The sequence below is a fragment of the Gigantopelta aegis genome, chromosome 8 (genome assembly GCF_016097555.1).
Source record: "Gigantopelta aegis isolate Gae_Host chromosome 8, Gae_host_genome, whole genome shotgun sequence".
NCBI lineage: Eukaryota > Metazoa > Mollusca > Gastropoda > Neomphalida > Peltospiridae > Gigantopelta > Gigantopelta aegis.
The window spans coordinates 39,792,453-39,816,050 of record NC_054706.1 but is presented as its reverse complement, the minus strand read 5'-3'; the positions used below and the strand labels follow the sequence as shown (position 1 = coordinate 39,816,050).

The window sequence follows — 23,598 nt, the reverse complement described above, 5'->3', positions numbered from 1 at the left end:
TGTATTAATTAAAACTAAAGTTTTTGTTAACATGCATTCAGACACAAATGACTTAAAAACTTCACTCGTCAAGTTAAAAAAAATAGAATCTGATCTAAACAAGCATTCTGAGAATACTGCTAAAGCAATACATGTCCCATACATGGCCCAACAAATTGTCTCATCTCCCAAGTTCAAGGGATGTAACTGAAAAACGGATAAATCACTGTGTAAAGTTTAAACTTTTTAATAGTACAGTCTCCTCCGTTGAACTGGTAGAGGACCAATTAGAAAACAATGTAGAGCTAAAAATTAAAAGCAAAATTTTACGCTGTCACAACTATCAGATAAGCACCATCTGTATCCATCCATCCCTTCATAGAGATGAAACACAATTAACACAAGAAACTTACCTTTACTTTTAAAATATGCTGAACAGGGTCAGGACTATCAAATACCACAAATCCAAAATTCTGAAATTTAAATAGTATATTATTGATACATTGTACAAACAACCTTACAACATGCTGTTTCATTGGACTGACACAAACTACAAACATTTTAACTGAGCATTAATCTAAGTAAAAATGTCCAGTGAAAATTGAAATAAATATTCTGGTCTTTCAGGCGTCTGTGATTTTAAAGTCTGCCATAAGGATATATCGCCGGCCAGTGAAGTCAGACCTACAGAAAAATCAATCCAGTGCCACTAGGTTAGACATTCTTTCAGAGCTGGTTACGGGATCAACAGTCCTTAACAATAACACCATTCTTGGTGAGAAAGCTATCAATGTGTTACACTCCCAATTAAAAAAAAAAAGACCCAGAGTTTGCAACTGGTTACAATTATTTTATTCGCTGATGTGATCAAACAGTTTTTAATTTTTTTTATCCATGTTTAGATGTTTATCATTCTATATTCATGATTCAAGAGAAAAACATACAAAAACTGCAGTATTGACGAAGTCAATTGGGACCAATTAACAATTTTATTTTCCCCAGCCCTGGTCAGAACTAGTTATTTGTTGCTTTTTTCATTGTGTAATTAATGCTAAAATAAATTACTTACCGGCAACTTGCCACCTCCACTTTTCGTGTTTATTCGTAATTCCATTACTTTTCCATAATCTGAAAAACACAAACAGCAGTATGTACAGCTACTCACATTAACCAAATACCACAAAGGATTTATTACTGTAAATATCAATTAGAAAGACCGTCCCATCCAATCACATAGTTCAAGAAGAAGGGATATTATAACCATGACATACTTGGTGATCTTGGATGGTGATTTTTGCTCTAACCTAGGTATTTTTGTCTTTGGATTATGGAGGAAACATTATCAAAACCCCACTGTGTACTGTTAATACAGAGAGCAACATGTTTGTAGACAATGATTTCTTTGTTTCAGATAAAAACCCTACTTTCCATTCGTGTAATGTAGCATTTTGAATAACACAGAAACATGTTATTTATTCATATAACAAATAACTAGTTTATTAAGGATAAACCTACTAGTTTACTATTTTAAAGTAAAATTCTCCAATTCATAACAAAGCTAATTGAATGTGTTTTTGATATCTTAATTTCTATGAGCATTTTGAAAGGAATGCATATTAACTGAACCATGCTAAAACTGGTTCCATACATAATTTGAGTGGAGACCACTGGTTATATACAGAACTCCGACTGCATGGATAACATTTAACAAAATTCTAAATTACTTTGACATTTTCCTAGGGTTATGGTTCTTGGGTTTGTAGCCGTGCAGTTGAAAAACTACCATCTGGTGAGTAAGCATACCACTTATTGAGGAATAAGTTGAATGAAAAATCATCTGAACATGTTAAGCGGAGCTTTGTCTCATCTACAGTCCAACGAAACTGCAGTCACAGTGACAATACAATCGGGGCCAATGGTTCTTTCAAGTCTCCAGTCTAGATGTTTTCAAGGTGTTTTTTTAAAAAGCATATTTGATCTATTTTGCATTCTGAATACCTTCAAAGAAAGTTTTGAGTTCTTTTTCTGAGATGTTGTGTGGCAGGTTTCCCACAAAGAGTTGGTGACTATCTGGAAAGCGAGTGGTTGGCCGACGCCCACTATTGCTGTCATTGTCGCCGTCATCGCGACTGATGCTGACACGGTCACGGTCACCCGTGCGGTCCCTCGGTGGTCTGAAAGCATCAGGACTACCATCACTTGTAGTCCAAAACCAGAGTATAAGCAACACATGCAGCACAACAAACAGTACAAACAACACAATTACACACACCAATATACAATATGATCATACATGCACCAATACACACAACAGATCAGTTCAACAGCAGAAAAGATGGCAACCCCTCAAAACAGATGGTGTTGCGAAATGACTTAAATGTCTACATAAAACTATCTAAAACTTAAAAATCTAGTTGTGTTATAGGAAATATATTAGATATGACTCATCCTTTATCTTCATCTACTTAGCAGTTGTTACAAGTCACCACTACCACCAGTTTACAAATTGAGAGTAACAGCAGCAGCATGCAACTTCCTTATACAATCTGCTTTAACAAATGAAAAGCAAAAATACAAATAACTCTATTCTGGAATAAAGCTGCAACATTTACAGATTCTGTAACCATGTACACAGAAATAAGAAAAATAACATTAAAGTATTATTTTAATTGCGAATATGTACATTAATGTGTGTGCATTTTAGTCCATCTACAGTAATAATTATACATGTATATCATTTACATAAATACACACCTGTTTTGCTATTGTACTTTTAAATATATATACTACTCAAAAAAAATTAAGGGTCAGACGATATTTTCGACATTATTTTCTGAATGTCAATTATATTAGCTAGACCATAATGTCATGCATGGTATTGTTCCATTTTGACGAAAGTGGGTCTAAGCAACCCATAAATGAATTAAAATCCACTGTCATTGACACTGTCGACTAGTTCTAATGGCGAAAACATGCTTACATTCGCACGTAAATTAGGGCGAAAGCGAAAGGTCTGCTAAGTGCCCATAACTTGCTTTTTCACAAAGCGCTTCATTTGCATGCTTTGCACGTGTATTCCATGTTCCCAATGCTGAATTTCCGTATAATTGGAGCTTGCGTTCGTGTACGGTGCACACTCCAAATTCGACAATGGTACGACTTCAACTGACTATCGAAGATCGAGGAAGGGCTATTGCTTGGCTTCAGGATGGCAATACGCAAAGAAATGTTGCTCTGAAACTTGGTGTCAGTCAGAGTGTCGTTGGCCGACTGTGGCAACGGTACCAAGCAACGAATTCTGTTCGAAATCGCCCACGTTCGGGAAGACCCCGAAGCACTACAAATAGAGAGGACCGCTACATCACCAATATGGCTCTATGTAAACGCACAACCACTGCACGCCGATTACGTGGCAATCTGCGGACTGTGACTGGAACTCGAGTGTCTGATCAAACCATACGCAATCGTCTGAGAGCCAATAATCTACGCTGCCGTCGCCAGGCTGTTCGACCACCACTCCAACCACGTCACAGAACGGCCGGACGTCACTGGTGCACGCTTCATCTGCGGTGGCAACGTGTTCAGTGGGGTCGAGTGATGTTCACTGATGAGTCCAGGTTTAGTCTACAGTTCAACGACGGTCGGGTTCGTGTCTACAGACGTCCTGGGGAGCGCTTCGCTGACATTAACGTTAGACAACGTCACCGTTTCGGTGGTGGCAGCGTCATGGTGTGGGGCGGCATCTCTATCCACCACAGGACCCCCCTCTATGTGGTGGATGGCAATCTGAATGGAATCCGCTATCTGAATGAGATTATCCAGCAGTTGGTTCTCCCAAGCCTTCAGCAGATTGGCGGCGGGGCAGTTCTGCAGGATGACAATGCCAGACCCCACCGCGCCAGGGTGGTAACGGACTTTCTCAGACAACAAGGTATCGCCAGGATAGATTGGCCAGCATATTCGCCTGACTTGGCCCCAATAGAGTCGCCTGGGACAAATTAGGCAGGAGAGTTCGGGATAACCATGCCCCTCCGGCCAACCTTCATGATCTGGGTCAACTTCTTAAGGCAGAGTGGCAGGCCATTCCCCAAGAGTTCTTCAGACGTCTGATCAACAGCATGAGGCAACGATGTGTCGAGTGTATTCGCGCCAGGGGTGGATTCACACACTATTAAATGAATGTTCTAATGTGTAAAATCCATGTTTGACAACCTTCAACTTTGACAGCATGTCATGTGACTTTCTTGTATACAGTGACGTTTATTTGTGTTTTTTTGTAAATATGGAACAATAAATTAAATTGTTGGTGTAGTTTACATCATCAATCTAATACACTCTGAAACTTATTTGGTTATAAATTTTTGACCCTTAAATTCTTTTGAGTAGTATATCTGTCACAATGTGATATCTTTAACACTGGCCTAAACACAAAAGTTGCCACATTTTCCACTGCCAAGAAATATTATTTGAATGGTCCCACAAATGTTTGTAATATATTTGCTGCAATTACATTATGCAAGTTATTTCCCTGTACACACTTACAAATCTGCAAACATTTACTTTTAAAACAAACCAACAGTCTTTATCCAAACCGGTCCAGTCTTATTCTAGAGTAATACTTTTACTACCTGACCAAGATGATTATCAATGGCAATTAAACAATTATGGATCAGATAGCACTATTATAGAGATTGCTTCCGATATGAGACAAACAATGAAGTATTTCCCAGAGCCCTCAAAAGTACCCGGTCTCCGGCGGCAAATCGCCGCCTGAAACAGCTTTTGCCGCCGCCTACTTTTCGAGTAAAATTGTTCAGTTGCTGAATTTAATGGATGGTGACTCTGCACTAACAGAGGCCATGAGAATGCATCTCAGAGGTGAGATTTTTCAAATGTTTCTTGGGGAGGGCCCCCAGACCCCCCGCTATCATCACTGTTGTAGCCTGCTACTTCTTAAACTATTGAGGGCGCTGATTTCCCACTTTTCATTTGATAAAGAAAAGCAATTGTTAGAAATTATCATGTTATTGTATATTTCTTCCCCATTTTAATTAAACACAAAATGGCTGTTGTAGCTCAGTGGTTATTTCACTTCAACCGTAGACATGTGGTACAACATGGCAGGCAACCAAAACACAACATGTGTCAGACGCAACTTACAACATCATCGCCACAACAATACATAAATTACTGCATGCGTTTTTAGCATAGTGCATAAACAGTTTGAAATACTGGATAAAGGGAGCAGGTAAATTTGCTCCAATTAACATTTACTGTATTTAAACATAACACTCACAGACTTTATTATCAATATTTTAAAGTTAGTTTAGCACCAATGTAACATTTTAATAACTACTTAAAAGTCCATGATGGTATTAGCTGGAATGACATCTTATAATTATCAAGGTCAATTTACATTATACAACTTCATTTTCACTCACACTCACACTCACACTCACACTCACACTCACACTCACACTCACACTCACACTCACACACTCACACACTCACACACTCACACTCTCACACTCTCACACTCTCACACTCTCACACTCTCACACTCTCACACTCTCACACTCTCACACTCTCACACTCTCACACTCACTCACTCACTCACTCACTCACTCACTCACTCACTCACTCACTCACTCTCTCACTCTCTCTCTCTCTCTCTCTCTCTCTCTCTCTCTCTCTCTCCCCCTTGACACAGATGATTGAAATAAATATTAGTAGAAACAGACTGAGGCTAAAACAAACCTTGGACCTCTCTGTGGCTGGGGTGTAGGACCAGGGTCTGGCTTGGGGTCTGGTCTGACAGGTTGGGACTTCATGGTAACAGTTGGTGGCTGGGGCTGCATGGTAACATTGGGCGAGTTTTTGCTAGCTAATGCAGCCCATGAGAATGGTTTCGGCTCAGCTGCTAAAATAGCAAGGCACAATGTTTACTAAAGCAGGTGGAAATCTGATACTGTGGACTGATGTCGAAGTATTATTACTGCACTTATTTTGACAGGATTGAGCTAACAGTTTTGACTTAAAAAATGAGCTAACAGTTTTGACTTCTAAGAATTTTAACTTGCCCAGATTGTTTTACTCTTTCCCTTCCTAAACACAGCTGTCAGTATTTACAGGAGTTATCCATCTAGAACAGTAGATTAACAATCGAATACATTCAGTGTATTTTACTGACTGGTATTTGTTATTGCAATATCAAAAATAAAACGAAAAATGCTTCAAATTGTGTAAACGATGTTGATGATGTCACATGCACACCTGTTCAATTTCTAAAACATTTCTTTTTAAAAACTGTTGGACATTATTATTTAATGATGTTTATTTTTAAAGTATATATATGCCAGAAATAAGTGACGACACAAACTTTCAAGACTATGATAAATAAAACCGAGGTTTAATAGTAGCTGGCCTCGTATATTTTTTACCCATTTTAATTAGCCCATACATATATTATTCAGCTATGTTACAACACATAAACCATTACAAAAAAAAAGAAATAAAAAAAGGTTCCTACGCAGTTCCGTGACCACAGGTTCGGGCTCGGCAGGTGGCTCTGGCGACTTGCTCTCTGGCTTGTCTTCAAATATCTCTTCAGCCTCTTCCTCCTCTTTAGTTTCCTCCTGACTGGTCGGGGCTTGCGAGTCGTCCGTCTCATCACCATGAGTCGAGCCATTGCTGATGGATAACAAATTTCAAATCAATTCTTCTTCATAAAATCATCCTTATCACAAAAATGATAACTGTACTTTGGTGATTTTTGTTGAAGGTAAAACAATAAGATTTATTAGAAAATTAGCTGTCACAATCAGCTATCGATCCCTGAAAATGACTGACGTGCCGCAATTGTTGTAAAGTAAAAATACTTGCCGAAAACCACTTTTTCAACTCAAAATTTGAAGGTATAATCCACTGAAAAAACAAAATCTAAAAACACAGGAAGCTGACTTGTCTTCCATTTCCGGTTAATAAATCCGCTTCCGGTCAGTGTCGTGTGCAAAATAGTGGGAAATATTGGGGAATGCACTGTATAAAATATGTCGACTGGCGTGACATCGGGCGAGATATCTTGCCTGCAGTAGTCAGAAGGTTAATAATGGCTTTGAATACATAAACCAAACTATGGTATGTAAACCTATTAAAGGAGTAAACCTATTAAAGGAACAGTCCTGAGTTTACAGCCATTGTAAATGTGTTTGACGAATAAAGCCTTTTCGATGACGTAACATACAAATTAAATACATTTTATTTATAATATCAGTGTCTGTATAAACAAGGTATTTGTTGTTGTCCTAATGCTTGTAGTAGCCCAAACCAAATTTTATCTTCCAATAATTTCATACATACCAAAAAATATATATCACAATGTAAAGTGAAAACTGGGTGCAACAAACATTAGTTCACGACTGCAAACACATTGAATATACAGAAACTGATATTCTAAAGAAAATGCATTTAATATGTTATATTATTCCCCAAAAAGTCGCAAAAATCTTATAATGACTGCAAACTCAGGACAGTCCCTTTAACCTTTACACTTTGGGATTAATTTTCGACAAAAACCACGTCGAGTGGGTACAAGTTTATAATTTTTATTCACATATATTCACTTAAATGTTTTATAAATATGTAAAATAAAGTCCATATTTGACTCGGTAAGTTATTCTCGTGGGTTTTCCTAATTTTTATATTTTAGATCAGTTAATGTTGATTAAAATTAGGGAAAAAAATGGGGTTTTTTTACTTACAGGCATTTGTGGCCATCTTATAAAAAAAACAATTGGTATATATCCAAATAAAATTAAGAAAAATCATGGAGAATTAATAAATGTACTTTTTGAGGGAACACATTAATTTCTAATTTCTACAGTCTGAAGTTAGGTTTTGTGACACAACTGCTACAAAAAAATTAATTCCCATGGAACATTTTCTTAGCGATATTTCTAGTCAATTGAAAATTGATTAGCAACTAGTTTAATGTTTTAAAATTGTGTAGCGATCTCTGAAACTTGCGACGTAATACTGAACAAAATGTTCCTTGACCCCCCACCCTCCATAACCTAATCTAGCTGACGAAATGGCACTTTTTTCGCTACGTCTGCTCAGGTCTTAAGTTATATAAACAGTAGTGATAAGTCAAAGATGCTTTAACATTTTTTTACCTAACCCGATTTCAAAACCAAAATCAAAACACTCGACTTGTTTAGCGATATAGCTCATTTAACACCTTGCGAGTCAAACTACATTAAAAAAAATTGTTGCAATCAGTAAAGTGCCATTTGGTTCTCGTCTTTAATCACTTTACTAATGCTGAAAATTACTAATTATTACTTTAATTTTAACATAAGGATGTATTAATAATTGGTTACTTATTAAGATTTTTTATAAAAATATTGTTTTGCCTATATTTTATTACAGGAAATAGTATTTAATAACAAAATATTATGATTAAAACAGTATGTGTAACTTGGAACCTTTAAAAAAACAAAAAACATTTAACTTGATTAGACATTACAAAATGTATGGATAAATGTTCCCTTCACCTATTTTTATCACTTCTACTTTTTCAATTCTAGATTTAGGTCCGTTCATAAGATTTCTTTTCCAAAACGACTGTTTAAGAAGACAGATTTCTGTCAAAGTGTTAAAATAAGTAATCTGAGTGTACCTTAGTGGTGCTTGTGACTCGTAAAATGTTGTTGTGCTGTCTGGCACTACAGGTTCCACCTGCTGTCCATTTTCTATAATTTCATGTTCAGAGTCTGAAATGAGTAAATGTGATTAGTTAAGACACATATTCACACAAAAATGACAACTAAAGCAATCTATAAGATTGTAAAGTCAGCACACGAACACCAAATTTAATCACTCATTTCCACCGTTATGCTACACAATTAATAAATAAAGGTTAACTTTCCAATAAAAAAAAAGAAAAGAGACAGAAATAAAAGTTTGGAGTCAAATATTAGAAAATTACAAGTTTTCATTTCATTAAAAGTGCTGTTTGACCAAAAGTGAAAACGACTAGAATAGTGACATACTTTGTGATGTTTTTTCCCCTTCTGAAGCTGTGTAATGATGTACTAAAAGTGCTCATGACTGTCATCTTTGTTTTTTTAATAAAACTTTGGAACGTTAAGCGTAAATATTTTATAAGCTGATTTGCGATGCTTACATAAAAGAAAAGTAGGAATGACACTTTTTACTCGTAACTGGCAATACAAAGTACATAGTAAAATATTTAAACTGTGTCGCCCATTTTAACATCTTTGTTTTAGTAGAAAAACTTTACTGCATACCAACAGCTTCTTCCAGATTATCTGCCTCACTGTCATTGTCATGAAAAACCTCATCCTGGTAGCGGAAAATGTCATTGTGAACGTAATACTTCTTTGGCGACTGTGGAGCCAACACAAAGGTTTGCATGAAACGACGCATTGGCTCACCATTGTTGGACAGCTCCCCAGTGACCTGTAAGAGCAAATGTATATGCTTTCTTTATATTTGACGCAAGCAAATCATACCTTACCTAAGGTTTACAGAACACGTTCCCTTTACCGGCATTGGGTTGATTCTATTTTGTCACCATAAATTATAATGAAGTAAGAATGGTTACAGGAGGCGTAATGCAGACATGGTCAATGGATACAATCTTCTTTTAATCCACAGCATTTTCAGGGCTATTAGAATTTTTTTTTATAAAAATCCACTAGCCATGTTATCAGTGATTAATTTTTTTTAGTAGCCACAATTAAAAATTTACTAGCCCTACGTTGAGTAGGGATGAAACAATTATTTGATATTACCGAAAATAACGGTTTTAGGCCCACGATTCGGTACACCGTTTCCCAATTTGCAAACTGCAGTTATTTTTTTTTTTTTTAAATGGTACATGTACAAATGTTTTCATACCTTGCTGGTAATCCCATAGACCCATAAAGTAGTCGTCAAAATTGAAAAAAGTGAACATGTGTTAACTTCAAGAATTTTTATAGGGATGAAATTGTCCACAGTTCCAGAACTACAATGTATGCGAACTACTTTCACTTTATTTTTTATTTTTTTAAATAAATCTTTGCAGATTTTTTTTTCACTTTCAGTACAAGCAAAAAAATAAATAAAAATTACTAGTTAAATAATATCCTATTATATATTATGTGCATGTAATTGTGCTTTCTTTTCTTTTAAAATCAGTGATACCTTTTTATACAACTTGTGTTTAGTTAAATAATCAACATCAAACCTATATATTATGTATTTGTGCTTATTTGAGTTATTCTTTATTTATATATAAACAAAACAAAAACTAAAATTCTCAAAGATTTGACATTACAGGAATATGTCTTGACATATCTTTCTTTTAGACTTTTATATTATGTATATGACACATATATTATGTACTCCAGAAAGACAACTGAATTAAGAAACAAAATAGGGGAGACTATCCCCGAAACCCTAGCATTGTCACTCCAAAATTATTTTGCCAACCCTCTGAACTCAAATCCTGGAAAACAATGTGTGACCCAACATGCTAACATGACATGGTAAAATTGCAATTTTTGTTTTCTAGTCAAAATGTAATTTTATATTTACAATTATTTTACAAATGATCATTAAAAATAACATGCCTTGCTCTCAACCTTTTGACTACTGCAGGCAAGATATCTCACCCGAGGTCAACATTGTTTTTGTCAAAAATTAATCCAGGTTAAAGGTTAAAAAAAGTTTATAAAAAATTTTGTATGATAATTGGGAGTACTTGTACTACTTATGGAAAGTATCATGAATAAATCGAACTGTGGACCAAATACCGAAAATCAAACCAAAAATTAAATCCAAACCATCCCATCCCTAACTTTTAAGTAAATACAATTTTACTAATACAAACAGAATAGAATAGATGTTTAACAACGCTCCAGCACGAAAAATACATCGACTATTGGTTGTCAAACTATGGTAATGGCAAAAAGAATGTCAGGGCTTCTAGACTGTGGTAGCCCTACTCCCATGGCTAGTGATATTCAATGTTGGGCTAGTAAATAACTACTATTACCATTCCCGACAGCTAGTAAAAAAAAAAAAGAAGAGTCAAATGTTGCAGTTACGTCTATTTTGTAAATATAAATATCCTGACCCCACCCCAACGTTTAGTGTTTTTAATCTCCCTCTTTAGGCAACATATCTGACTGTGACTATTATTTAGTAAAATTATATTAACTTAATGTAAAGTAGGGCTAGTTAATTTTAAATCATGGCTAGTAAATATTAAAAAACACTGATCCCATGACTAGTGGGTTTTTTAAAATCCTAAAAGCCCTGAATGTGATGATCAACATCAATATAAAAATAAAAGTGTTAAATTGAAACAGTGTAAAGAACTGAGCAAAAAATACAAATATCACAGATAGATCAAATTAAAATTTAGAATAAAGTCAGTATCTCGAAGAAATTGCAATAAAAGTTCTGGATGGAATCGAAAGGATTCCATCATATTTCTTTGACCATTCCGTGTAGCCCAAGAGACCTGAAGTAAAACCCACGCAGTAACTGAGATCCATCACAGTAACCGAGATCCATCAGTGACCAACTGAGGAATCGAATCCACAATGATGCAATCCTCACCTCACCACACGTCCAAACCCAAGGACCTTATTAATAGGAATAATCAAATATGTCACCTAAAGGTGATAGAGGTTAAAAACCCTTAGATTGAGGCAGGGACAGGATATTCATATTTACACGACTTAACCTTCTGACTACTGCAGACGAGATATCTCGCCAGTCAACATACTGTACACATCTTTCCAATAGTAGAAGGGATCTTTTACATGCACCATCCCACAGACTGGATAGCACATACCAGACCTTTGATTTACCAGTCGTGGTTCACTGGCTGGAACAAGAAATAGCCATCGACCAAACGCACATCAGGCAAGCACTTTACCATAGGGCTATATCCAGCCCCCTGGATTCTGAAGTGACCATTACCTGGACGACGACTGCATTTCCCACTGTGGCTTGACTATCAACCTGACGAATCTTGGCATGGCAATCGCGGAAATTCAGTGACATTATTTTCTTGTGAATTTCCTGAAAACAAACATTAGATTTACAAATTAAAGTATTACGGTAATACCCACAATTATATTTCTAAACAATAAATAAATGTAAATATATGAGTAAAATTACATTTGTGCGAGCAACAAGCAAACAAAAATTTTCAGAGGCCTGCTATACAGGTGGTGAAGGACAAGTGTCTTAATAAAACTTGATAAAAAGCTTACATCTCTCATTCTACTACATAACCATGATGGCATAATGAAAGCAGATCCATGTAATTAAATCATATTCCTTGAAGTATCACTAGTCTTTTCCACAAGGAACACCTTTTCACACAAAAAATTTAAAATGTGGGTGGTCTTTGGCTCAGATTTGCGTATATTTGAATGGTTCTCATCAGACATCAGAGAGGGCAAATCAATCATCATAGCCAATTACAAATTCATAGAACAGACTTCTGGATTATTGTGGAACTTACATAATTTGATTTTCACGTCACTCTGACATAAAAATCGTATTAAAAAAACACACCATGAAATGGTCTATTATATAAATCTTTCCTAATTTTTGACAATATCTTTTGCTTATTATATTGAAAACACGCAATGCCATGATATATTTCTTCCAATGGAACTTTTCCAGAAAATTCACTTGACCATAGATTTTACCAACAAAAAAAATTGAATAAAAATTAACTTTATTTAATTATTAAATTAACATTTATTTAATACTACTGCTGTGCAAACATACCTGACAAAGCAATCATCCAAAAAAAAAAAAATCCACAAAAACGAGACAAAGGGAGATAATTTATTCATTAACTTTTACAAAAAAAGTAAATATGATTTCTATATTTTCAGCACAAATATTACTTTTCACTGGATATCACTTTTATGATTTCTTTATGATTGCTATGCAACACTCAGTTCTAGACCAAATGGTCACATATATGCAACTGGATTATTCACGAGTGCGACCAAAAATTACTACCAAGTCGCATGTGTGCAACCAAACAAAATAACTAGTTTTGCTGATTGGAAAGTGGCCACTGCATTGAAAGAAAGAAAGAAAGGTTTTATTTAACGACGCACTCAACACATTTTATTTACGGTTATATGGCGTCAGACAGATGGTTAAGGACCAAACAGACTTTGAGAGGAAACCCGCTGTCGCCACTACATGGCCTACTCTTTCCGATTAGCAGCAAGGGATCTTTTATTTGCGCTTCCCACAGGGCAGATTAGCACAAACCATAACCGTTGTTGAACCAGTTATGGATCACTGGTCGGTGCAAGTGGTTTACACCTACCCATTGAGCCTTGCGGAGCACTCACTCGGGGTTTTGGAGTCGGTATCTGGATTAAAAATCCCATGCCTCGACTGGGATCCGAAACCAGTACCTACCAGCCTGTAGACCGATGGCCTAACCACAATCATACTATCAGATGTACCTTAAATAGGATATCAACTCAGTTTGAATAAAATATAAGAGAGAACTGTTACAGTTACCGTCATTCTGATGGTCGTGGAAGCTTTGTTGTTAATAAACTTGTATTTACTCAGGTTTGTATTGTGATGTTTTATATCACTAATATCAAATAATAAATTAGCTACAAAGAAGTACTGGTAGAACTATAATCATTCTTCTATAGGCTACAGCTAACTACTATATTATTCATTGATGATCTGGGGCGTCGGAATTGGGAGCCTTCGGGGTGGGGGTGGGGGTGGGGTGGGGTGGGGGGGCAAGGGAGATGTTTTGGTCCTCGCATAATTTGTTTACAAATAGGGTTTTTTCATCTTTATTGTGGATTATATGTTTAATGTTTATATGTTTACTAAAAATTTCTCCCTTTACCAGTTTAAAATTCTCTCTCGGAAATATTTGAAATTGAAATAGCCTAAAACAGTTGCCTGGTATCGGCAGTGCTAAAATTAATAATTTGCAAATAATGATTTTGGACACTTTTCAACCTTGTTATTTCTTTTGATATTATTGAACTACTTTTAGTTTCAAATCATAAAACTACAGATACAACAAAGTGAGGTGTACTTAATGATGGCATCTCCCACCAAATTTTAAAATTTAGGTGGCCATGTTATTTCCAGTTTTGGATAATAATTCTTTACTATTTTAAGGGTTATTTTGGGGGGATATTAAGAAAATATTTTTTATTTATCTTCTAAATTTTAAACACTGTTGTAACTACAGTAAGCAACAGAGTGAGAGGACCACAGAAATTTTAATTAACCAATCGTTTTTCGTTATTCTGTCCAAAACCCAGCCACTGGCCATGTCCGAGACAGGGCTAGGGATGAATATACCTGAATCTTAATTGGATATGGGCACAAAGAGTTGATATAACCAATTGTATATTTAATGTTTAATTTTTAATTTGACTTATGATGTACATAAAATAGTTTAAAAAATAAATAGTTGGTTTTAGTGTCTGGCGAGTATGGTACTAATTAAAAAGGAAACACAGTTATACTGAATCGAATGTGACAAAAGACACCACGTCTATGTTGGTGTGAATTACAAATCTGGCAGCAGAAGACATAGAACATGTTCTATATTTTGACAGCGCCAACATAATAAATAAAGATAAAATTCATATAAAAAACCATACCGTCTCAAATAACATTTTATTTGGGGTGTGTGTGTGTGTGTGTGTGTGTGTGTGTTTAAAAGTGTAGTGTAAATTAAAACAAAAATTGTTTACAAATTACCATTAAACTGCAATGGTTAACTCTTTTTATTGTGTTACAAGTGTCAAGGCAATTGATGGAATATCCAAAGTAATCTGAATGACAACCATAATACATGATCAGGTTCGTATCTCTGCACAAAGCATAGTCGAATGGGCATATTTATATATATTTGGTCAGATATAATAGTATGGACATGACATTCTTTCTGGGTAGTATTGAAAAAACAACATACAAATAAATAATGAAATTTGTCTCCTATATTGTTTTCATTGCAAATAGTACATAGTCTTATTTTCAAATAGAATTGTATTTCAATGTTCTGTCTCAACAGTTTTTACAAGTCCATAATTTTATCATAACAAGTCCATAATTTTTCACGAATGATATTAAGATAATTTTCTAAATTTGTTTGCTCTTTGAAAGGTTTTTAGGTTTTACCTCTCGACAACTGGGAAATATTATTTTTTGATGTTTGTAATACTGGTCGTTCGTCCAATGCTATTTTGTTGTGACAGCCATTTCACGAATAGAAAGGTTTTGTGATTGCCATATATCACTCATTCCTAGGTGCTTTAAAATATTTTTTAAAGCAGCAATCCATTTATAGTTAATTCCAATTCTTCATGTGGTCTTCTCATCATTGATTTGTATATAATTTTTAAAAAAAATGTGACTATACACTTTATGGCAATCTGCTTGGTCCAGAGGTGCTTACTTTTTTTCGTTCATATCTCGAACTGAAAAAAATTAAGCCACGCCATTTACCAAAATCACCCAATTCAAATAACAGTGAATGAATGTTTGCATTCTTACGCGACGTAAGTATCAATGAAGTTCACACAAACAATACTACAGGTGTATTTAAAGCTAAACAAAATGAATTCAGTTATATATTGTTAAAGTATGCATATAAATTTAATTATAAGATTTGACCACAATTATTTTTTGGTTCATGCAAGTATGTGCACACTGTATGACCCCGCTGTCAATTCTTAATTAATAATACTGTATTTTTCCCCCCGAGATAACTTGTGCCCAATAGTGGATAGTCAACTTGACTGACATTCTACAAGTTCACCATATAACATGAAAAATGGGGTTACTTTTTTTTACAGAAAGAATATGTCTAATAAAATTGATATTAATAGTTACAGATGTCGTTGTTTTTGTATCCTCATTTTTCAGTCATACAATAATATTGGCAGAACCATTAAGTAAAACATTTTGAGTTTACATACTATTGATAGATGTCAATCTTTTGCTTTTGCCAGAACTAAATACATAGCCTTTGTTGTTTGTTTAAATCTAATCTGAAACAATCTTAAAATTACAACAAAAAATTATAATGTGGGTGTTCTTAAGAACAGTACCTTACTGGCTCAGATTTGCGTATATTTGAATGGTTCTCTCATCAGATCTCAGAGAGGGCAAATCAATCATCATAGCCAATTATAAATTAGCAACTAACAAACAAAAACAATAAAAACAATTTGCTACTTGTAATATAAAGTTTGATTAATTCTTCTAAAAAATATTCTAATTCATTCTGCATACAATGCAAATTTTGATTGGCTAATCAAATTCATTTGAGACATTAACCTTCTGACTACTGCAGGCGAGATATATCTTGCCCGACGTCACACCAGACGACATACTCAGGGGTGCAGAAATGGAAATTATTTCACTAGCCCGCCAGACCAGAACCAACTAAAATTTACTTGCCTGCCAAAATTTTACTAGTCCGCCAGCCTATAGAAAATATACTTTTGTTTAGCAATATTTTAATATCCCTGGCGTAGGAAGCTGGGGGGGGGGGGGGGGGGGGGGGGGGGGGGGAGGAGGAGGAGGGAGGAGGAGAGGGAGGGGAGAGAGAGAGAGAGAGAGAGGAGAGAGAGAGGAGAGAGAGAGAGAGAGAGAGAGATATATATATATATAGAGAGAGAGAGAGAGAGAGAGAGAGAGAGAGAGAGAGAGAGAGAGAGGGAGGAGCCCCTACTTTTCTTCATCCAGTAGCAGCATGTGTGCCGTGCCCCCCCCCCCCCACCCCACCCCAGATCCCAAACCTTGATTGACAAATCAATGCATGTTGAAATATTTTAATCAAGACTACGTTATTCACATTTCTTTCATATAGATTTACAAAACTGAAGTGACATCACGCAAGTATTTTAACTAATAGAAGAATTTATTCAAAACATGCACATGTATGGTTTATTGATCACTGGATGTCAAACATTTGATATTCCGACATAGAACCGGTTTTATTTTTTGACATTGCAACCGCATTTCAATACAGATGTCTTGACATGTACAACATAAGATAGTTTTGTTCAACTGGTATAAATAAGCACCATTTGCATGTCCACTTCGTCGGTCTACTACTCAACAGTCTGCTCGTCGTAAAGCTAGAAACACGATCAAATAATATGAAATACTGTTTAAGGCATGTTGCATTGTTGATAATAAATGTTTGATGATTAGGTACAACAAATTTTGCTTTTTAATAGTCATGTTTCGAGTGATTTGTCGTTATCAGTTAATGTTGTAATCTAGGTCACATGGTTGGATTTTCACGAAATGGGTGTGTTGGTGAGGAATAGTTTCTCACATATATACAACCATTATTAGTTAAAAATTTCAAAGTTTACAGATTTTATTTATACATATTCAGTTGGGAAATAATTTATTTGTGCCTTATCTACTGATATAACATTAGCACAGACATTATAGATCCCTCCGCCCCTTCCAAAGCTATTTTCCAGTTGTAAAAGACAAGTCGCACACCAATGATTTGACAGCAATAACATATGAAGACGTTTTCTTTGTCTTTATTTTAGGCGACTGGCTACAATCTTGACTTGGAATCCAAACAGTTATGAACAGTATTCAGTATTAAAACACAGATAAGAGGAGTGGAAATTATGAGATGTGTTACAAAATGATTTTATGGGGTAGGTAGGGGTATGGTCACGAGTTACATAGGCCTACTTTAAAAACCTGAACTATATCTCATTTTTATTCATAAAATAAAACACCTTTTTTTTTTTTAAAGGTAAAGGCTCTTCTTTTCTACTAATTATCCCAGACAGAATAGTACATGCCATGCCGCTGGAACAAGAAATAGCATTTGGCATGGCAAGAGATCGACATTGATACAAATAGCACCATTACATTACCAGACAACAACAAAAAAATCTGAAAGTTAAAATAACACAGGAGATACGAGTGAAATTATTTAAAGAAAATAAATTTTTCTTTTTAACTCACAGACTGGCCCATCACAGGTGGTTGCTCTTCTCCGGGCTTCTCCACGCCTCCGTGCACAAAGCAAGAGTTATGGCTGTAAAACCTGCAATAAGAGAAACTGGTTGACATCACACTGGGTGTACTTGGATTATGGTTCTTAGGCACCATGGCTGAAACACTTAAGATATAAGCCTATCTAGTATTTAGTCAACACAAATTGCATTTTTGGTTCACCCAGGCCTTAATCTAGAAGTAAAGAAGCAGAACCGACTTTACACCTACCCAATGAAAATTGCGGAGCACTCACTCAGGGTTTGGAGTCGGTATCTGGATTAAAAATCCCATACCTCGACTGGGATCCGAACCCAGTACCTACCAGCAGGCATCGAAATAAGTCGAGAACGGTCGTTCAGGTTACCGGGAGGTTACCACATGTTAGAGAAGTCGAGAACGGTCTTTCGTTCTCGACAAAAATTTCAACGCACGGTAGTTTCATTTCCAAACGTAAACCAGGCAATGCATTTAGGACTTCTGCGTTTCATTATCACATCAGGAATTGCATCGATGTTCGCGTGCAAGTCACTCCGCGTTTAAGCAGCGTCCACTAGATGAATTTATGTCTGCGTTTTGTTTTCTCGTACAAAATTGCACCGATGTTCGTGCGCACTTGTGCAATTGCAAAGCAATTTTGGCAATCCGCGTTTAAGCAGCGCCCACTAGATAAATTTACTTCCGGATTTCATTTCTCGTACCGATGTTCGTGCGCACCGTTACAATTTCAGAACGACCGCGTAGTAGTAACAGGATTCAATTCTAACTTTCATATATACTGAACAAAATAAGAAACTTCCGCTAAATTTGCTTGAACATAACTTGATGAAATCAAACCGGAGGAATAAATATTATATATGCGTTTAAAGAGTGTTCCATGATGCATCGTTTGGTGCAAAAATTATGGCCATAGGTTAACAGAAACTGGGAGAAATTTTGACCAAGTGTGGTAGGGGTTAAAAAACAACAACACCCACTTAACAATGGGTATGACCACCTCTTGAATTGACCACTGCAGTGCATCGCAGGCACATATAAAGTGACTAAAGTGTTGATTTCTGCCTGTGGAATATTGTTCCATTTCTGAATGAGCGCTTGACGAAGTTCGTTGACGTTAGCGGGTAGGTTGGGACGCCTCAATCGTCTGTCCAGACTATCCCAGACATGCTCGATGGGGTTGAGATCAGAACTTTTAGCGGGCCAGTCATCAATGAAATCAATGTTATTTGTCCTAAGAAAATTTACAGTGTCTCTAGCTGTATGAGAGGTGGCATTATCATGCTGAAAAATCGAGATGTTGGCATTGTTATGCAACAGAGGAATGACGTGACGAGCGAGAATGTCATCACGGTAACGTTGAGCATTTAAATTGCCATCAATGACGACTAGTGGTGAACGATAACAATGGGCAATGGCTGCCCAGACCATGACATAACCCCCACCCCTGAAACGATCTCGTTCAAGAACACAACCGTCAGCATAGCGTTCATTTCTTCTACGGTAGACGCGCACCCTGCCATCACCACGTTGTAAAGAACGGTATTCCAGCGTCGCCGTATCCAACGAGTGTGTACACGTGCCCAATTAAGACGATTTAGACGATGACGTTGCGTTAAAACACATCCGACGTAAGGACGTCGTGCATGTAAACCGTTCTCCCGCAGACGATTACAAACAGTTTGCCCACCGATTTGGTTATTATGAAGCCCAGGTGTGTTAGCAGCAGTAGCAGTGGCAGTTTGGAATCGATTGCGCAAATGTGTGTTCATGATATAGTGGTCTTGACCACGCGGACGTCCACGACGTGGGAAGTCGTTGGTGCTTCCTGTCGTTCGAAATCTTCGCTCGACTAGAACTCCCAACATGCCTTGCAACGTCTTCTGTCGACATGCCAGCATCAAGCATGCCAATCGCCCGTTCGCGTAAATTATTGGGTATTCTTGGCATACTAAAAATGCTACAATGTAAAAAACATTAATCTTTTCACAAATTTTGAAGCGTTTTCGTTCACTTGACAACAATGTCAGTAAGACAAGTAAAACAAATTGACCGAATACTACACGGGACATAATTTCATTACACAATTACATAGTTTCGTGTGAATTGTGGCCTGTCGTATAAACCCTTTTGCTGTGTAAAATATCCAGATATTTGTTTATGAATTGTTTTATCGCTGGCCTCAACGATGTCCTGGTGTTTCTTCATTTTGATGTGCCTTTGGCAATAATATTTCCATATAAAACGACATAAAGTGCAAAATGCACTAGTATTACTAACAGAACTGGCCTTCAAAACAGGCCACTCATTCCTGTAGTCCTGTTTATACTTCTGTACTGCTTTTAGCTTTTTCTGAGCTTTGCACAGTTCATATGGCTCTGATCGTTTGCGTTTTTTCGACATCTTTACAAAATGGCGTCGTTTCACAAGCTATCCCGAAAAACTTCCGTGCGCATTTGCGGCTAGTTGGGGGGAGTCCAATTTATGTGATTCGTAGGGGTTGTAGCAGGGGTGGGGAAAAATAAAATTGTCAATCGGTCCCGCTTGATGTCTTCATTAACGGGGAGGAGGGAGGGGAGGAGGGAGGGGGGGGAGGTGGTGAGAGGGGGAAAAAGAAAGGAATAAAAAAATAACATTTTTTTTATCACATCAGTGGGAAAAAACCACCCCACAAATTGTATATATTTTACATTAATGGAATAAATAATATAAAAAAGGAATAAAAGTTATGAATTTAAATCCCATATATGTATAAAAAGTACGAGTATTCGTACGGTGTCCTGAAAATTCATAAAAGATCGCACCGTTGAAGCGTTTGACAGCCTGAGCTAGCACATGTTTAGACAAAGAGATTAATAACGTCATCACTGATTGGATGAAATCTGACCTCTACTGGCTCTTGAGATAACCAGTACATGTAGCTGTTCTGCTTACTCCCACTTGTTAACAAGAAAGTGGAAACCTTCTGTTAATTTTAAAATCCTTTATAATTATTGGATAGACTACATTGAACAGTCAACAATAAATACATTTATTGATTATTTCAGTATATTTTATGCTATTTCAAGCAGTTTGTATTGCACAAAAGTCTCTTGCTTCCGACAGGGACACTCGACCCGACAAAGCTCCGTACATAGGTGTTGATTGTAACCAGTTGCAAACTCTGGGTCCTTTATTTTAATTGGGAGTGTAATACCTTGATGGCTCTCTCACCAAGAATGGTGTTATTGTTAACGTCTGTTTTATCTCTTGACTGGCTCAGCAACTTTGACAAAATTAATGTTTAGCCTAGTGGCTGTGGATTGACACTACTGTAGGTCTGACTTCAGTGAATGACGATATATACTTAGGCAGACTTTAAAATCACAGACGTCTGAAACACAAGCTATACTGACCACTATTTATTATTTTAAATCATGCATGAGATACTGATGTCTGGGCAGGCCGGTCCACTTGACTGATAAGAAATTGTTCCAATAATAGAAATGGACAGGTGGTTCGGACCGACAAGAATGACAAAAGTGGGACCGGCAAACACACGTTTTTAAAAAATAATTTCGGTCTCAGAGATCGAGAATCGGTCCCAGACCGGCAGAAAAGGGCTTTTCCCCACCCCTGGGTTGTAGGTTATTACAACAAAAAACCTCCCAAAAAACAGGAAAATGCGGATTTGCCGTAATCTTTCAGATTACGGGAGTAATGGCGTAATAAGAGATGGAAAATCGTAATGATTCCGCATAAATCGTAATGGTTGGCAGCCCTGCAATTAATTCTTTAACACAACAAATACTGTATGTACAAATCGGAAGTTTCTTTTTTTGTTCAGTATAGTTGTGGAAACCTATAGGTTACCAGACTATATTTTGTGGTAACCTGTAAATGGGTTACCAGACAATGCTTATTTCGATGCCTGTAGACCGATGGCCTACCACGACACCACCGAGGCCGGTAAATAGGCATACAAAGAATTAACATTTGATGGTAACTGACATAACACCCAATGATTTCCATGCCACCAGGGAAAATGGTCAAATTATAATAAAAAATTGACAGGAAATAAGTTGTAGTTGCAGGAAAACAGACTTTCTATGACTGTACACTGCTTTCATGGAAATCCCACCTTTCAAACTTGATACAAAGAAAGCTCTCATTTTCTTCATTCCACGTAGCATTTGTGTTGGCCCCCTACAGCCCAGTGTTTAAATGCCCTCTACATTTCACTGCTGATATAATTTTGTTGGGCTTTTTTCTTTACATTTTTGGTCTTAAAACTTCATTGTCTAATTAATCTACTTTTTTTTTATGGCAGTCTCTTTAACCTTTAGACTACTGGATACATTTTTAACAAAAACCACGTTTAGTGGGTACAAGTTTATAATTTTTACTCACATATATTCATTTAAATGTTTTATAAATACATGAAATAAAGTTCATATATGAATCGGTAAGTATTATTTTCGTGTCTTTTTTGTAATTTTTATTATTTTAGATTAGTTCACCAAATTTTAGATCGGCTAATGGTGATTAAAATTAGGCAAAAAAAATTCGAAAAAGTTGCGTTTACTTAAGGGCATTTGTGGCCAGCTGTCCAGTATTTATGTCCATTATTCCCGACAACAGTGGTTTTCTGACCAGAATTTTTTTTTAAACCCGAACTACGATTCATATTGCAATATTTGGTAATTTTCGTTGTTGGTAAAACGATCAAATTATCAAATTAGCTGTCACAATCAGCTATCGATCCCTGAAAATGACCGCGACGTGCCGCCATTGTTGTCAAGCGAAAATACTTGCCGAAAACCACTCAAAATTTCAAGATATTTTCTATTGAAAAAATCAAAAGAAAAGCCACCATTTTGAAAAAAAATCGTTTCTTTAATTATATTTCCGTTTCGTGTCGTGTGCAAAACGGCGGGAAATACGAATTGGGGAATGCACTGTATACAGTGTACAGTATATCGACTGACGTGACGTCGGGTGAGATATCTTGCCTGCAGTACTCAGAAGGTTAAAGGGACACACCCTAGTTACGGCTAGTTGTTAACCATTACGGCGTTGTTTTTCGCTATTAAACCCATTTTTTCACAAATAAAATTGCACTTTACTTACATTTTATTATTTAGAATATACATTTCCATTCACATGAAGTGTTTTTTGGTAATCCTGGTTTTTTGTAATACCACAAAATGCATTTTTCGTATTTCATAAAATGACACGGGCCTCTGAGAAAAAAACGTTGAGCAGACAAAGTCTAATCTATTTTTAGAGGGAATATTTCCATTTCAATGTCACAGATGTTGGTATACCACATGACCGTTATCATTTTGGTTTGGTTTGTTTTCTCGTGCACGGTTCGCGCAATCAACATCCGATTTGTAGTTGTTCATTTGTGAGATTTTTCTTCACAATTCGTGAACATTTTCAGTAACAATAAAGTTCAGACAAGTGTCTCAATACAAAACATTACAAACCCTTAAAACCAATAATTTTGCTAAGTCCAGGAGGGGTGAAAGGAACGCACCCCAAGTCTGTGAAATTTGT

General features: G+C 36.3%; 1 protein-coding gene and 1 non-coding gene across 3 annotated transcripts in view; both read right to left on the bottom strand.

Moving 5' to 3' along the window:
• The window catches only part of LOC121380183 (ras GTPase-activating protein-binding protein 2-like), a 38,768-nt gene that overhangs the window by 5,331 nt on the left and 9,839 nt on the right, over positions 1-23,598 (bottom strand). Inside the window, exons 3-11 of one of the 2 annotated variants that reach the window (XM_041508991.1) lie at positions 18,031-18,112; positions 11,980-12,081; positions 9,291-9,462; positions 8,660-8,753; positions 6,509-6,669; positions 5,737-5,899; positions 1,978-2,177; positions 1,049-1,107; positions 393-452 (exon numbers count right to left, since the gene is read on the bottom strand). In XM_041508991.1, the coding sequence (XP_041364925.1) occupies positions 393-452; positions 1,049-1,107; positions 1,978-2,177; positions 5,737-5,899; positions 6,509-6,669; positions 8,660-8,753; positions 9,291-9,462; positions 11,980-12,081; positions 18,031-18,112 (1,093 nt within the window). The remainder of the gene's footprint in view (positions 1-392; positions 453-1,048; positions 1,108-1,977; positions 2,178-5,736; positions 5,900-6,508; positions 6,670-8,659; positions 8,754-9,290; positions 9,463-11,979; positions 12,082-18,030; positions 18,113-23,598) is intronic. The other variant, XM_041508992.1, reaches the window with a different exon arrangement.
• LOC121380277 lies at positions 16,137-16,213 on the bottom strand. Its single transcript, XR_005958912.1, has one exon. It is a non-coding gene; the product is annotated as a small nucleolar RNA SNORD103/SNORD85 (small nucleolar RNA).